This window comes from Diadema antillarum, unplaced genomic scaffold (assembly GCF_040938485.1).
Source record: "Diadema antillarum isolate AM-2024a unplaced genomic scaffold, OU_Dant_1.0 scf00000052, whole genome shotgun sequence".
NCBI classification, from domain to species: domain Eukaryota; kingdom Metazoa; phylum Echinodermata; class Echinoidea; order Diadematoida; family Diadematidae; genus Diadema; species Diadema antillarum.
The window spans coordinates 132,527-148,348 of NW_027270941.1; the positions used below are offsets into that span (position 1 = coordinate 132,527).

The 15,822-nt window shown below is 40.1% G+C and overlaps 1 protein-coding gene across 1 annotated transcript in view; it reads right to left on the reverse strand.

Moving 5' to 3' along the window:
• The window catches only part of LOC139715598 (sodium leak channel NALCN-like), a 64,616-nt gene that overhangs the window by 15,402 nt on the left and 33,392 nt on the right, over positions 1-15,822 (reverse strand). The window contains exons 17-27 of the mRNA XM_071627159.1: positions 14,856-14,987; positions 13,758-13,880; positions 12,328-12,381; positions 10,548-10,719; positions 9,007-9,147; positions 8,248-8,460; positions 7,187-7,287; positions 6,127-6,247; positions 2,709-2,807; positions 1,623-1,716; positions 926-1,032 (exon numbers count right to left, since the gene is read on the reverse strand). Of these exons, the coding sequence (XP_071483260.1) occupies positions 926-1,032; positions 1,623-1,716; positions 2,709-2,807; positions 6,127-6,247; positions 7,187-7,287; positions 8,248-8,460; positions 9,007-9,147; positions 10,548-10,719; positions 12,328-12,381; positions 13,758-13,880; positions 14,856-14,987 (1,357 nt within the window). The remainder of the gene's footprint in view (positions 1-925; positions 1,033-1,622; positions 1,717-2,708; positions 2,808-6,126; positions 6,248-7,186; positions 7,288-8,247; positions 8,461-9,006; positions 9,148-10,547; positions 10,720-12,327; positions 12,382-13,757; positions 13,881-14,855; positions 14,988-15,822) is intronic.

A 15,822-nucleotide genomic window follows, 5' to 3' on the forward strand; every position in this document is an offset into this window, starting at 1 on the left:
CACCACAAAAGTGATGTTGAGGGTATCATGAATCAACACAAATCAACATACATTTGTATGTCATAAAACCTCTAATCAGCATTCACTAATCCCACCAAACTTGACCATGTTGCAGATTAGCAAAGTCCACTGCAGTGAAGCAATGTGCCTTAATCCAACAGGAGGGCCATGGGGACACAACAGATAGGTATTAGGGGGATTAGGTAATCTCTTTTCAATGACGATTAGTTTGCAGATATGTCTGCTAATTAGCAAACAAAGCACAGTGAGGGTTAAAAGTACTATTACATATATGCCCATCATTGTGGACTTTTAATTTCCCTTTCTTTTAATAGTTCATAACTAAAAAACTGTACGTACCACACCCTTTTAACTAACACAAGATAGGACTTGAATACATTTGCCTGTTGCTTTATAAAAAAAAAGTTAGTGGATAGTTGATCTATTACTGTCCACCTTTCCCACTAGAATCCATTACTACATACAAGAGAAATCAATATTCACTCCAATCAGTGAGTGATAAGTTCAGCTAAGCCAAAAAAACCAAAACAAAACAAAACAAACAATACATCAGACCAAGACAAAACAAGTTGGAATGAAGTCCAATGCAAACTCAGTTATTCAGGTACAGCAACTTTCCTGCTTTTGTTGTGATTATTCAATAGATATTGCCTTTGATACAGGCATATTGTCCCTCAAACTATGTGTTCCTTGCATGCATTTATGGTAAAAATCTCACTTGTTTTTCACACATACATTACACTAGAGAGTGTGTTAAGACTACATGACTTCATCGATATGAAATAGTTAAACATCCACTGAAGAATCATCCTCACATGTCTGAATATTCCATAAAATGTTCTTCCTTGCATTGATTCATCAGCTTTCGCTCAAAATACATTTTTCTCTGAGACAATTTTCTCACCTTAAAGGAGAGCAGGAAGAAGTTGGCCAGCACCAGAAACGCGATGAAGCGCTTGAAGTACTTGTGCTGAGCAAGGTCGTAGAGTTTGGCACGGAACCGGGAGTGATCTGAAATTAGGAGTGGGAAAAAGAAAGAGAGACTGACATATAGGAAGAACTCTTAGTTCATGTCATGACTCTCTAAGCATCTTTTTAGCTCAATGCCCACAGGAGCCTGCTGGGTGCTGTGAAAATTCTATATTACTACTAGTAATAAAAAAGATGACGATGGTGATGATGGTAATGATGATGATAATGATAATAATCATCATCATCATCATCATAACACACCATGTCCATTTTTTTTAAAAAGGCATACCACCAAAAAAAAAATTAACATATCTGTGCACAATGAAGGAGGGAAAATACAGATATCAAGGAAAATAGACAATATACAAGGATGAGGAGACATGGCAAGATGAAAAGAGACAACACTTTGTCATACAGCACGAAGGGAAAGCCTAATCCACTGACTAGATTAAGAAATATGTCTTAAAAAATGATGGTGCTTCTACAAAAAGTTGCATGGCTTTGAAAAACAGTTTGTTTTCCAAAAGTGCCCATGCATTGTGGTCTCAGAATGGATGTGGCACACAAGGGGTTTACACCATGGCACACAAGAGAGTTAACAGGCGTGGTGTGTGGGCATGGTAACTAACCTGGTCTCGGTGGGAGATGGAGAGGCTGGGCTAGCTGAAGCCTCCCCTTGAGGTCCTGCCACCTTCTCTGATCAATGGTGAGCAACGTCGTGCCCTACGTGCATAGACGGAGGAAAAAGTGAGTTAATTCTCGGTATCGCCAATACCCAGGTGCCGTGCGCAGAGAAGCGTTTTAGATGCATTATGGAAGAGCTCATGGAACAAACTTGCCCCGGTTTCGGCTGCATATGTACTCAGGTCACATTCTGTCTTTATACAGGGGTATTTTTTGTTGAAGATTTCTTCGCTTTCCATCATGTGACCAGCACATTGAAGCCTTGCAGTAGTGAACCATGACTCTAGTGACTGCATTATCAGCAAAATTTAGAAACTTTCAATTCTTTTAAAGCTGAATTATAGCCAAGAAAAAGGAGTAACAATGTAAAAGCAGACAAATAACTCCATTAAATCGTATGGGGAACAGGGACGCGCACGAGACAACCAGAAGCAACAATGGCACCGAGGAATCCCACTGTGCATCTGTGACAGGGCTCTTCAGCGTGCGCAGAAGTTTTCCGCGCCTTGGCAATATCGAGAATTGAACCACATAAAAGATATGCAGCTGGGGCTGATCAAGGCCCACCCTAAAGCCATTCTAGCTAATGTTCAAGTGTTTGACTGACACGTCATCTAATCCTTATGCCGTGATTATTTAGAGAGAAAGGGAAATTGCTGGAAAAACATTAACCAATGTACTACCATGTACTTTTACTACCAGATTGCCCTAAAATTTAAACATGATTGGAGAACGTAATTACAAAAATCTCTTTGACAATGTTCATCATATTTTCCAGTAACATATGAATGTTCTCAAATGAATACTACAACACATACACAAACATGTACTACCACTGTAGTTGTATTGATCAGCTGACCAAACACTCTATTCAATCAAAACGAGTATAAAAAATCCTGAAGATATTTATGCCAAATTTAGAACTTGCATCAACCTAAATTAACACAAAATCTCCAAAAATTGATGTACCACAAATATTTTTGCATTTACATTACAGCCTTTATGGAACACACCAAGATGCCTCAACCTACCTTGTTCTCAAAGTAATTTGAGATGACAACACCAACGAAGAGTGTCAGTCCAATCATGCAACCGATGAAGACAAAAATGTGGATGTAAAAGGCATGCCACTGTCAAAAAAAAGGGAAAAGAATGCAAGACAAACATCAACTCAGTGAATTCTGAATGTTTAAGATGTTGACATCAACCTTACAGGCACCAAAATTTATATCTTCATTCTTGAATTACCTTTCAAAGACTGTTATATTTAAATTTGTCTAATTCAAGAACTTTCACTTGGCATTCAGAAATCTGCTCGCTTCACAGAATTTGTACTTGTCATGGAAATGAAGTAAAATCACAAAAGAGATATAAAGTTAAGTAAAGTACATGGCAATCAACCTGAATAAAATCAAACCCATTCATATGAAATCAAGTCAAACCAAACGAGTGAAAAAAATAGCACCAATCAAACCAAATCATATCCAATCCAATCCAATCAGAGGCTACCAAATCAATTTTGAACAATTTACCTCAATTTGAATAATCCAAAGGCATATAAAGCCTTGATGCATATAAAGCCTTATCAGCTGCGGAGTTCCGCAAGGATCCGTTGCCGGCCCCCTTCTTTTTCTCCTCTATACAGGTCCACTCACCAGAATCATCAATTGTCATCATGGAGTCAACTACGCTATGTATGCTGACGACACTCAAATTTACATAACTATGTCACCTGGCGATAGGATTGCTGCTGTTAATTCACTGAGAGAATGTCTCAACGACATCAAAGCCTGGTCCACTGCCAACAGACTCCGTCTGAACGAAGACAAGTCTGAACTCATCCATTTCTCATCACAGTTTAGGAGCACAGTTCCTCTACCAGATCTAACTACTCGGGATGGGATTATTAAGGTCTCTGACTGTGTTAGAGACCTTGGCTTTACTTTGGACAAACACTTAACTCTTAAACACCATATCACAAACATTTGTAAGTCTGCATCATGGGGTATTTTCAAAATAGGGAAGATCAGGCGTCTGCTTGATCAATCATCAGCTGAGCGGCTCGTCCATGCCTTCGTCTCCTCCTATCTGGACTACTGCAACTCCCTCCTTGCCGGCCTCCCTCTTTCTCACATATCCCCTCTCCAACGTATCCAAAATTCAGCCGCTAGATTAGTCTCCCTTAGTAGGAGACATGACCATATATCTCCTGTTCTCCGCTCACTACATTGGCTTCCAGTCCATTCCCGTATTACTTTCAAAATCCTACTTCTGACGTACAAAATCACACGTAATCTTGCACCCATATATCTTCAAAACCTAGTCTCTCTCCGCTCCTCCTCTTCTGCCAGACCCCTCCGTTCATCTTCCTCTCTCCAATTACTTCATGGCCCACGTACAAAAACCCGTTATGGTGACCGAGCCTTCTCTTCCATTGCTCCCACTCTTTGGAATAAACTCCCTCTGTATATTCAGAATGCCTCATCTGTCGAATCATTTAAAATTCTTCTTAAAACTCACCTGTTTAATCAGTTGTAATTTTTTTTTTTTCTCCTGGAGGCGCACACAGTTATCAATTATTGTACCATTGTATCACATGTATTTTTCTTTTCTTTTCTTTTCTTTCTTCTTCTTTTGTTACTGTTAATGCTGATTTTGTTATTGTTATTGTGTTTTCTAATCTATTTGTATGAGTACCAAAGTGCGCTTAGAAACGTCAGTATGAAGCGCCATATAAATGCAATTATTATTATTATTATTATAAACCATCGTTACATTTCATGCAGTTTTTCTTGAGAAAGACGGATATAAATAAAATGGAAATTGAAACTGAAATATCAATGACTTCGAACACCTACAATCATATCAGGTCACCTCATGGCAAATGCTATAAAATCAAATCAACTCAGGGCGACTTAAATCAATTTACTGCAGGTGAGGTCTGGCTGCATCTATGTGAATTATGTTAAATCAAACCAAGTCAACAAATCAAATTGTGACACAAACCGAGAGGGCTTCTCACACTAATGCAGAACTCATCTGCAATGTTTATTCTTTTAAAGGAGTCATCAAGTGTTCTCATACAAACATATGATGACTGCCAACTGCATACAAACTTCTAAACAGCAGCTGTGTCGTAAACACCATGGCCTGTCAGTCAGACACACATTTCATGACACACTGTAAATGCATGCAAGTGTAAAATACATACTGTATTTACACACATCATGGCAGAATTGAACTAGAGAAGCACTCTGAGAGCGCAGACCTCCGCCAAGCATGCAGCTCATTTCCATCACTGATCTTGTTCTTCCATGGAGATATCAGTGATTTCCACCCATACGTACTTATACTATAACATGCTGAAAGTGTGCTGAAAGTCTCCCGATTTCCCAATATAGAAGCCTTTGTTACGTCATAAACCCTCAGCTGCACAGCGCGCCTCACCCTAGCAAAAACTAGAGCACGTACTTTAGTGCGCGCATGCAAACCTCAAATACGCGCAGCCTAAACTCCCAATTTCATTGACCCTACCTGCCAAAATATCAAAAATCCTTCATAAATTCCCCCAAAATTCTCGGATCACTACCAAAAGTTAATCGTTTGTTACTTGTGTAATTCTCAACCTTTCCTGCAAGTTTCATCCCAATCCGTTACCTACTTTTTGAGTTATTTTGCGCACAGACAAACGAACGAACAAACAAACGAACAAAAAAACCAACGGTAAAGAAAACATAACCTCCTCCCTTAGCGGAGGTAATAATGTGTGGTCAATCTTGGCACAGCCTTCTCACCCATGTTTTCAAAATTAATTGGTTTAGACCTTAAATAGACCAGAATCAAGTAAAACTGGCCAGAAGAATGCCTCCTGACCACAATTGATGGTCAGAAATAATTCACATTTGCATACGAGTAAAATTAAAACAAAAATACTGGCATAACATGAAGTATATTTGGATAATACATTATAGAAACAAGTTCTTTGGAAGCGTGAAAGCCCTACCAAGTCAGATATGAATTGAGCAAAGAGCAGAATGTTTTCCATCCCACCTTCCCCAAAGAGGAGGAGGGGGAGGAGGAGAGGATGAGGAGGAGGAAGAGGAGGAGGGGAGAAGGAGGAAGAAGGAGAGGAGGAGGAAGAGGAGATGGAAGAGGAAGAGGAGGAGGAAGAGAAAGAAGAGAAGGAGGAAGAGGAGAAGGATGAGGAGGAAGAGGATGAGGAGGAGGACGAGAAAGAAGAGGAGGAGGAGGAGGAAGAAGAGGAGAAGGAAGAGGAGGAAGAGAAGGAGGAAGAGGAGGAGGAAGAGGAAGAGAAAGAAGAGGAGAAGGAGAAGGAGGAGGAAGAGGAGGAAGAGGAAGAGGAGGAAGAGAAGGAGGAAGAGGAGGAGGAGGAGGAAGAAGAGATGGAAGAGAAGAGGAGGAGGAGGAGGAGGAGGGAGATGGACTCACTGTAGATGTCTGCTGTATGATGATATCTCTGACCTCCAGCCATCCTTCCAGGGATAGCACCTCAAAGAGGGCCAGGAGGGCGCTGCCCAGGTTGTCAAAGTTGAAGTTGCGGGGGTTGGCCCTGTAAGGAGTACGCAAGACCAAAACAATGAGATGGAAAAGGTTGTCAGTCCTAAAGAATGGTTCACACGATGCAATCTGGATTCATTCCAAGAAAGTGGTAGATCCGTGGTAGATCCCCGATCGCTAGTCACATCTGCAATCACCAGGCAATTCAAAATTAACATGAAAGGCATCATGTTGGAATCAACACAATGACTTGGTCTGTCCTACACAGCCCACAGCTGATTTGGAATGTGTTCATACTAACTGGCACTATAAGTGAATGCATGTGGCTTGTACGCTTTAAAGTTAAATCAAGCGTAAACCAATAGGACAATTATGAGGCAAAGAGACCATCATCTTGTCTAATTTACAAATGTGGTTGAGCAGAGTATCACAGATTCATAAAAACATATTATGAGAACTCAAAATTCCAGAACCTTTTTCAAAAATGTTTATCAGATTTCAACGAAGCTTTTACTGTATTTCTCTGTTAAAGGTCCTGTTTACCTTTGGGAGCAGTGATTTAAAAATTTTTCATGATATCACATTTCATGCATACGTGTACGTCTGTCGTACCACAAAACATCCTAACATATAAAATTTTTGCAATAAAGCCTAAAACATAAGGAGATATCAGAATTTTTCTCAATAAACCGTAACTGTAGACGGTATAGTCTGGAAACATTTTCATTATAACTATTGTTCACATTTTGTATACTGAACAATACTTAACATCGATTTTACTGATTCAAATTTTACAGTGGCTATTTCTATCCCCAACTCACATTTTAGAACTATTTAAAAGCACTAATGTTGAGTTTTGGTTTCATCTGCAAATGGTAAATTATGCCTTTAACCTAACCTTTCTTTGAGAGTGTCAAGTCCACTAATGTCGAGTGGAGTGTGCCTTTGGGTTGGTCCGGAAGAGTGTTACAGAACCGGAGTGTATACTTACCAGACCCTGGGGACCAAGAACTGTGGCAAGACCTCGTCTGGACCCAGTTTGTGAGTCTTGACAACGCTGACGTTGATCTTGAATTCCCCCACACAATCCTCCTGTAGTGGCACAACAAAAAAAAACATCCAATTGCAGTGGCTGATCCAGGCGGGGCGCACCGGGCGCCCCCCTCCCTTACCTTACCTTTTGTTAAAATAAAAGAAGCAAGAAAAAAATTGGGGGGGGGGGGGCGTGTGCGCCCCCCTTTAAATTGGTAAAGGAGCCCCCTCTTTACAGAATTCCTGGATCCGCCCCTGAATTGGGCAGTTCATTAGAGCCTTCAGCAGGGGGCATTTCATGAAGCGTTTTGTCAAATATTTTTTCTGACAAACATTTATATACCAACAGACCAGTAAAATATGGAAAAACTGGGTACCTACTGGTCTGACAGACAGATCGGACCAGTAGAAAAATATGGGTTAGTGTGCAGCCCTGTATATATGCTACAGAAATCCTTGCTCCTTGCATAATTCTCTGGATTCACTGTACATACATGTAGTGCTGGACGGAATAAAAGACAGCCGTGGAGACGAAGTTTTTCTTCCACTATGGCTGGAAACATTGGCCATGTAGTGCAAGTTTTATTTCCTTCCAACTCAATTCCTCTCAGTTATCGCTTTCATTTATTATGATTACTTATCCTTTATTTCTCTCACTAATCTCTATTACTGCTTCTTCCTCTGCCACTTTGTCTTCTTCTCAGCGTTCTTCTAATTCTTAAATTCATTATCGTCAATAATAGTAAAATACTACTGAAGAGTGTTAAAACATTTCTGTATTACCATATATTTAGCAAGTCTAAATTTTCGCGAATCGGGACTTACCGACATTTTCGCGAGTGGTTAAATTCGCGATTGTGGAGTATCAGTATTGAACTGAGAAATGTATGCGTGTATGTCACATTAAAATTGTGGGGATGAGAGTAGTTATTTTCGTGCATTTTTGAATTTGCGAATAGCACCCAACTCGCAAAATTTGCGAAAATAAAAACCTTACGAAATATTCGGCATTTACAGTACCTTTCGTGTGATATTGGGGTCATTGCACTTCTCCAGCTTGGTGGCGAAGATCTGGACGCCGTAGCTGGCAAAGACAAAGATGAGAGCCAGGAGGAGGACGGAGACCAGGAGGATCTCCTTGAAGCTCCGCAGGAGTTCATACACCAGCTTCCTCAGGTGGGGGACGAGGGCAAAGATGCGCAGCGGCCGGCCAGACCTCATCACCATGAACATCTGCCGGTGGTTGGAGGTGGGGAGGGGGTGGGGGGAAGGAGGAATGGCTCACATGGTTTTAGACAGTGATCATGCAAAGTCTGTACACAAATCAGATCAGTTCGTCAGTTGAGAACGAGAAGGGCGTTACGCTGCCTCAAACACTATGGGTTTAGTGGCAACTCAACACCCTTATCACTCTCACCCGATGAGTTTACCTTTGGATGAGTACTGTAAAACCAGAAATTTTGGGGGGCATGAAACTTTCATGAATTATGCACAGAGCTAAGATTTGTGAAAGTAAAATGCATGAAAAACAGATTTCCTCTTCACATTGTATTGAATGCTAGTGGCATTTTGTGAAAATTTAATGCTCAGAATGTTATGGCATAAGTTTGCCTGTGATTTACAAGTAGATGAAGCATTATCATTCCAATAGGTCCCACAGAGCATCTTTACATTTCACATTTGTTTGTTTGGGTTGTTTTTCTTGTAACACTATTGTGTGACCTTCATGCCTCTGGCCTGCTACCATGGCAACGATGCGGTCCATCCTCCAGAACTCACCTGTGCCAGTGATCCGGGAGGAACCTGCTTGGGCATCCAGCAGAGGAAGATGAGGCTGATGAGGTAGACGAAGACGTCCAAGAATCCTCCAACATCTCGGATGAGAGCCTTGGGGGTGAAGAAGAGTCCGTCGGCTATGATCTGGGTGTGTGGGCGAGGGGTAGAGAAAAGACATGGCACTAGGAGTTACAGCAAATTGTCATTGAAATACAGTCAAACCTGCCTTAGCGGCCACCTGTCTATAGCGGCCACCTGTCTACAGCGGCCACTGAAAAAAAAATCCCCTGGAGAGAAAAGCCCTGTTAAAGACCCTGTGTATAGCGGCCACCTGTCTAACGCGGCCAGTGGCCACAAATTTTGTTTCCCGCGGTAGATTTTAACCTGTCTATAGCGGCCACAGAGCCGGTAATTCAGCATGTTTTTCTGATTTGTGGCCGTACGTGCCAGGCATTCATGGGCAACGTTCAGTGATCGCCGCCGCTGCATTCATCACTTATTCAGTCATAATAATGCACTAGTGTAAAGCTTTCTTCACGACTGTACACATGCTACTGTACAACAATTTCATAAACACCGGCATTGTTCAATGCATGAAATACATGTGTGTATACTTACGCAAAGTACATTATGTACATTAAATACTTATCGACGTATCCAACGATGATATATGTACATGTATAGGCAATGCACATTAAGTTGGATTACCTGTCTATAGCGGCCACCTGTCTATAACGGCCACTTTTTTCGTTTCCCTTGGGTGGCCGCTATAGACAGGTTTGACTGTATATCGTCAATTTGTTATTGTCTTTGTAACAACAGCTTTCACACATCAATATCAAGCAGTAGCGGGTACAAGTAATCAATGACCCTGCATTTTGTTCTAGGGTAATATCACGCAGGAACATTACTCCTGACATGGATCACACATGCAAGTAAAGTAATTACACCTCAACCACAATTGTGTAATTTACGCCCAAACTAACGGGTGTTAAAATAAACTGACAATGTACGTAGGTTCTTTGGTGCAGAATAAATGTAGAGGCCAGGGCAATCAATCAAGAGCTTCCGATGAAAAAAAAGGGGGGGTTTGACATGGATGAGTAAACATGGATAAACCATACACAGATTGTAAAGGATAAAAAGTTTATAGACAAAGTACAACCCTAGAGAAGTGATTGCAATAACTCACTTAATGAGCTTTTACAGTATGTTTGCTTGTTTTTTTTAGATAGATTCTTTCCAGCACTACAAATTACTGGCTTGACCCTAGGTAGTGACACAACATTTGCTCCTGCGACAATGGGCCTAGGTTTAGGGTTGTGATAGGTTTTTAGGTGTAGTTTGATGCCAGGATAAGGATTAATGTTAGGGTTATGTTTGTGGGTAAAAGTTAAGTTTGGCTTTAGCGTGCAGATGTTTCATGGGAGAAATTGTTGCAGGAGCAAATGTTATGGAATCAACCTGGGAATGTAAGACATTAAGATTTAAAAAAAAAAGAGAAAACAACAAACACAAAATCGAAAGACCAAGGCGGAGAGTACCTTTAAGATCATTTCACATCCTATGAAGATGACGAAAACGTACTCAGCGATGCGGAGCATGCCGTCCTCCATCACGCGGTCCTCCGGACTTTCGTACATCATTGAGATGCAGGTTGCCGTGGTGACCACAATCGAGCACCACGTCATGTACGTCACCATCGCCAGAAAATCACTGAGGATTTATAATGCACAAGATGCTCGTACTAGTGTCGGCACGCACGGCTTCCTTAGACTCCAGCCCTCTTGTGAACACCAATTAAATCATCTGTCACTTTCTACAGAGATCGATCATGATGCCACAATAACATTTGCATCTTATGCAAACACATACAGTATTAACTCTCACAGTATGATATGCTGGCACAATCCAATGCTACCATTCTAGTCATTGGAAAGTGAACTCAGCAAGTCAATATGATAAGTCTCAAGATAACTTGAACCACTTCCGAGATATGGAGGAAAAAGTTAGTTCAGCACTTTCACTTGATCTTTGACCTTTTGGGCAAAAAAAGAAGAAAAAAAAAACTTTCCAGAGAATTTCTATTAGGTTACACATGCATACACCAAGTGTAAAAAAAAATAACCCTGCTGGCATTGCATAAATATGAGGGAAATAGTAAAATTTTGAAGTGTTGCACTTGACCTTTGACCCCTGATCTTTGACCCCATGAACCCTACATTCTCTAGATAATCACTTCCAGTCAGTACATGTATACACTATGTTTCATAAGATACCTTGAACAATTTTCCAAGGTACGGAGAAAAAAAAAGAAGTTGGAATATTTTTACTTGACCTTTTGACCTTTGACCTTTGACCTCATGACCCAATCTTTCACCAGAGAATCTTAATTGGGTAATACATGTATACACTAAGTTTCAAGAAAATATCTTCTGGCATTCAATGGATATGGTGGAAATAGTGAAATTTTATGTATTTGACCCTGACCTTTTGACCTTTGACCTTTGACCTCATGACCCAAACTTTCACCAGAGAATCTTAATTGGGTAATACATGTATACACTAAGTTTCGAGAAAATATCTTCAGGCATTCAATAGATATGGTGGAAATAGTGAAATTTTATGTATTTGACCCTCACCTTTTGACCTTTGACCTTTGACCTCATGACTCAAACTTTCACCAGAGAATCTTAATTGGGTAATACATGTATACACAAAGTTTCAAGAAAATATCTTCAGGCATTCAATAGATATGGTGGAAATAGTGAAATTTTATGTATTTGACCTTGACCTTTTGACCTTTGACCTTGAGCATGTGCACCCAAAAGTTGATAGGCACAACTTCACCCCCTAATACACATACATGCCAAGTTTCATTAGGATACCTCAACAGGTTTTGATAGTTACCTTGTCCACAAAATTCATTACGGACGGACGGAAGGACGGACGGACGGACGGAAGGACGGACGGACGGACAACCCGAAAACATAATGCCTCCGGCACCACTTCGTGGCGGAGGCATAAAAATGAGAATAGGCCAATATGCGATGGAGAAAATTACTTTAATCTTCTGAAATCTGTTTTCAATTTATGAATTAGTCATAAATTTCGGCATTTAGTGGCTTTAAATGATACTGCAAGCAACATATTCCAATCAGTGGTATCTGAATACAACAGGGCTCATATAAAAGGAAAGTTTTATTCTTCCTCATGAAATGCTAACAAAGAATAGTCAAAATTAGTACAAAAAGAATCGACACCAAATCAGAGAAAACATGAAATGCCAGTTAAAATCCTGTCATTCATGACAGCCACACTTACTGGATTTCTTGGTATCTTCGCTTGATGACCATTCCTGATTCATCGGTCAGGGTGCTGGCAATGGACATGGGAGGATGAGAAAAGAGAGCAAAACCTATACGAGGTCAATCAGTTTAAAAAGGTTATTCCCATTCTGTAAAAACTGGTATTTTGAGCTGCCACTAACAGTGGCAAATTCGAACAGGATGCTTCTGGTCCTGACAGAATGGGGTGAAATTTCATACCATGTTCAAGTTGGCCTAATGGGGAATTTCCAGGCCAGTTACAAGTTATAGTCTGGAAAGCAAGACTAAACATGACAAGCACAACAGGGAATATTTGATCAAAATCAGATAAAAAGCAAGAAAGTTTTCATTAGGGTGTGGTTGTGACTGATATCACTGTTTTGTGAGAACCTTTACTCTAGGACCGACTATGATCAAGTCCCTACGATCCTCCTGTCTCATCTTTTTCTCTGTTTGAATGAAAGTACCTTGCACATGATGTGGAATTCATTCCCCTTCAAGATCTCACTACTTAACCCGAACTGCACTGGGGGGGGGGGGCTCGGAGGCCCCCCCCCCCCATCGACATTTCGCACCATTACTCTGCAACACGCAATGCTCTCGCCGCAATGCTCCATGACTTTTTTCTTTTGAGTTTCCCGCACATTTTGACACCAAATTTGTGACGCCTGGGGGTACGGTTCTGAAGTTACATGACTTTTTGTACATGCACGTGAGGCCAAAAATGGCTAAAACATGTGATTTTGTGTACAAAGTCAATGCAAATTGAGTTTTTTCACATGGTTCATATAAATATGCTTATTTTTACTCTCAATGGCTAAAATTAGTTTGTTTTAGGAGTATTATGCTTCAAAAAGTGTCTGTGACAAATTTTGTTACAAAAAACAACAAAAACGAAAGGTCGAAAAAACAAAGAAATACATAAGAAATTCATGAAACAATAAAATAAATAAGAAATTAATTTTGATACCGAATTTTTTTTCAAGTACATTTGCTAAGAATGCCACAAAGAATAATTATACCAAAAATGAGCACTTTTGGAGCTTTATTTACTGATTTAGATGAAAGATTCTGATTTCTCGCATAAATTATCAAATTAATCAAAATAAAATAAAAGAAGACTATTCTGGAAAATTTAAAAACACGATCTTGTAGATTACATCGCACACTACCATTGTGCAAAGTTCCGCAGCGATCGCGCGATCCACGGCCAAGATCTTAAGGGGGGGCCCTTGAGGCCCCCCCCCCCCCCCCCCCCCCAGTCTTTCGAGCTACCAAAATAGCCCAGTCTTTTTAGGGTTAAAACAGCATACACATTATCACTGACTGGGGATACACTTGCTACTTTTGATACATCTTAACTTAGTCACATTAATCAGTTCCCTTTACATCTATCATCATCATATCATGCAGTTGTGCACTTACGCATTGTATCTGGCGTAGACGATGCTTGTGCAGAATTTCCTGAGCTTGCTTTCGCGTCCCACGGTGAAGAGAGGCATGTCAAAGTAGGGATGGTTCTCTCGCAGGTCCTCCTCCTTGGCATTCCTGAATCAAATGTTGCCATGGCAATAATTCTGTTGAAACATCTTATAGTAATGTCATTCTCATTGTTATATAAACAATCAAAAATTAAATCCCAAAATGGATCTAATATATATATATTGCTGTGCTTCATTGCATGGGATCAGTGACAGCAAAATCTACCCAAATAACCAGAATACCCAGTTGAATGTACAGTGTATACTGTATATGCTGAAAACTGTAGTCAGTCATATGAGATGTGTATTTTACCCATTACAATTAACTGCATGGTACCAGAGTGCAAGGACTATACTGTGCATATAGCCACACTTACTGTAAAACGAGGAATTTTCGCGTGCATTTTAATTTCGTGAATTTCGCGAGCGCCGAAATTCGCGAAATTAAAATGCACGCGAAAGTTTTTGTCTACACTACATGCATTGAACGCCAGTGGCAATTCGCGAAAATTTCATGCCACGAAAAAGGTTGTCGACTCCAATTCGCGAATATATCATGTTTTACAGTATGCATTTCTGCAACCAAATCAATCAACTGTACATATCAAAAAATAATAAGTTTTGGGGGTTTTCATTCGCTTTATCAAACATTAACAATGAATACTGAAAATTCTATCAAGATACAGCAGAAAACCACAGAAGAGTGGTTTCCTGGACTTAACAGGCTACAACCACTGACCTCTATAGGAAGTATCTGGATATCTCATTGGCCAATTGCTATGAAGCCACCGTGCCGCCATCTTACCACGAGCATCACTCATAATTGTACATTTGTGTACAGAGCTCACATCATCATGTGATCGAGGCGACGGTCTCTGCTACAAAATGTGTGGAAGTCCTTATAGAGTGTGCCTAGTAAGATGGCGGCAAGGCAGCTTCACACGTTTGCACAGCACAAAGGGCCAATGAGATATCCTATCCAGTTCTTCCCATAAAGATCAGTGGCTATCATACAGATTGACCTGGCCCCAACCAAACTGACCTCTTCTGAACAGCCTGCTGCTTTCTCTCCTGTATGACCTTGATATTGAAGGACACGTTGCGGTTGGTCATGTCCCCATTGTCCTTGATAGAGTCCATCGGCTTGTGACCTCGGATTGACCCCCGCAGTGCCCTGTACCAGTTGAGTTGGAATTGAAAAAAAAGGAAGGAAAAAAAAAAAAGAAAACCAAGTAAAGCACACAAACCCTGACCTCAACAGAAAGGTGTTTTTCCTGCCTCACTCAATAAACAAATATTTACAAGTTGATTACATATATGTACGTGTACCTATCATTATCCCATCATCATTCATGTGCTTAACAGATTCTTCTAGCTCATCATTATCTTAAACCTGAGCCGTATGAAAAAAATACATTAAAAAGTGTACATTTATGAAAATCAAACACAATGCATCTATATAGTGGTGCATCAAAATTTTGGGATGCTTTGTTTTGCTTTATTTCCTTAAATTTTCAGTTCCTTCACGTGCTCAGTCTGTCAGGAGTTTACATACAATCACATTAAAAATATATATCTATACTAAAAGTAAGAGAGAAATATTGTGTCATTCTTTGATTTCATTCTGACGTAAAGATCAATGTTTTGTGTATGTTACAGCACCCGAGTATTATAATAAGTACAGAAATAATTTAACGCACTTTATATTTTGTCTTAATATGCACATAGACCCGAAGCCAGCTTTGATGCAACAACTAAAGAAGAATATATATAAACTTTGTGCAAATCACATGCTTCAATAATCTTTGAACAGGAAACTTTCATTCAAGCACTGTCATACATTTAATACAAAATATATCGCCTGCTTACTAAAGAACTATAAAGAGTTGTTAACATCGTACTTTCCGTGCATGACACAAGGTCTTGTGCACGTGACAACTTGGCTCATGTTCAAAATAAATTCTTACTCGAGTCAATTAAGAATATGAACTGGGAAAAAGTAAAGATAT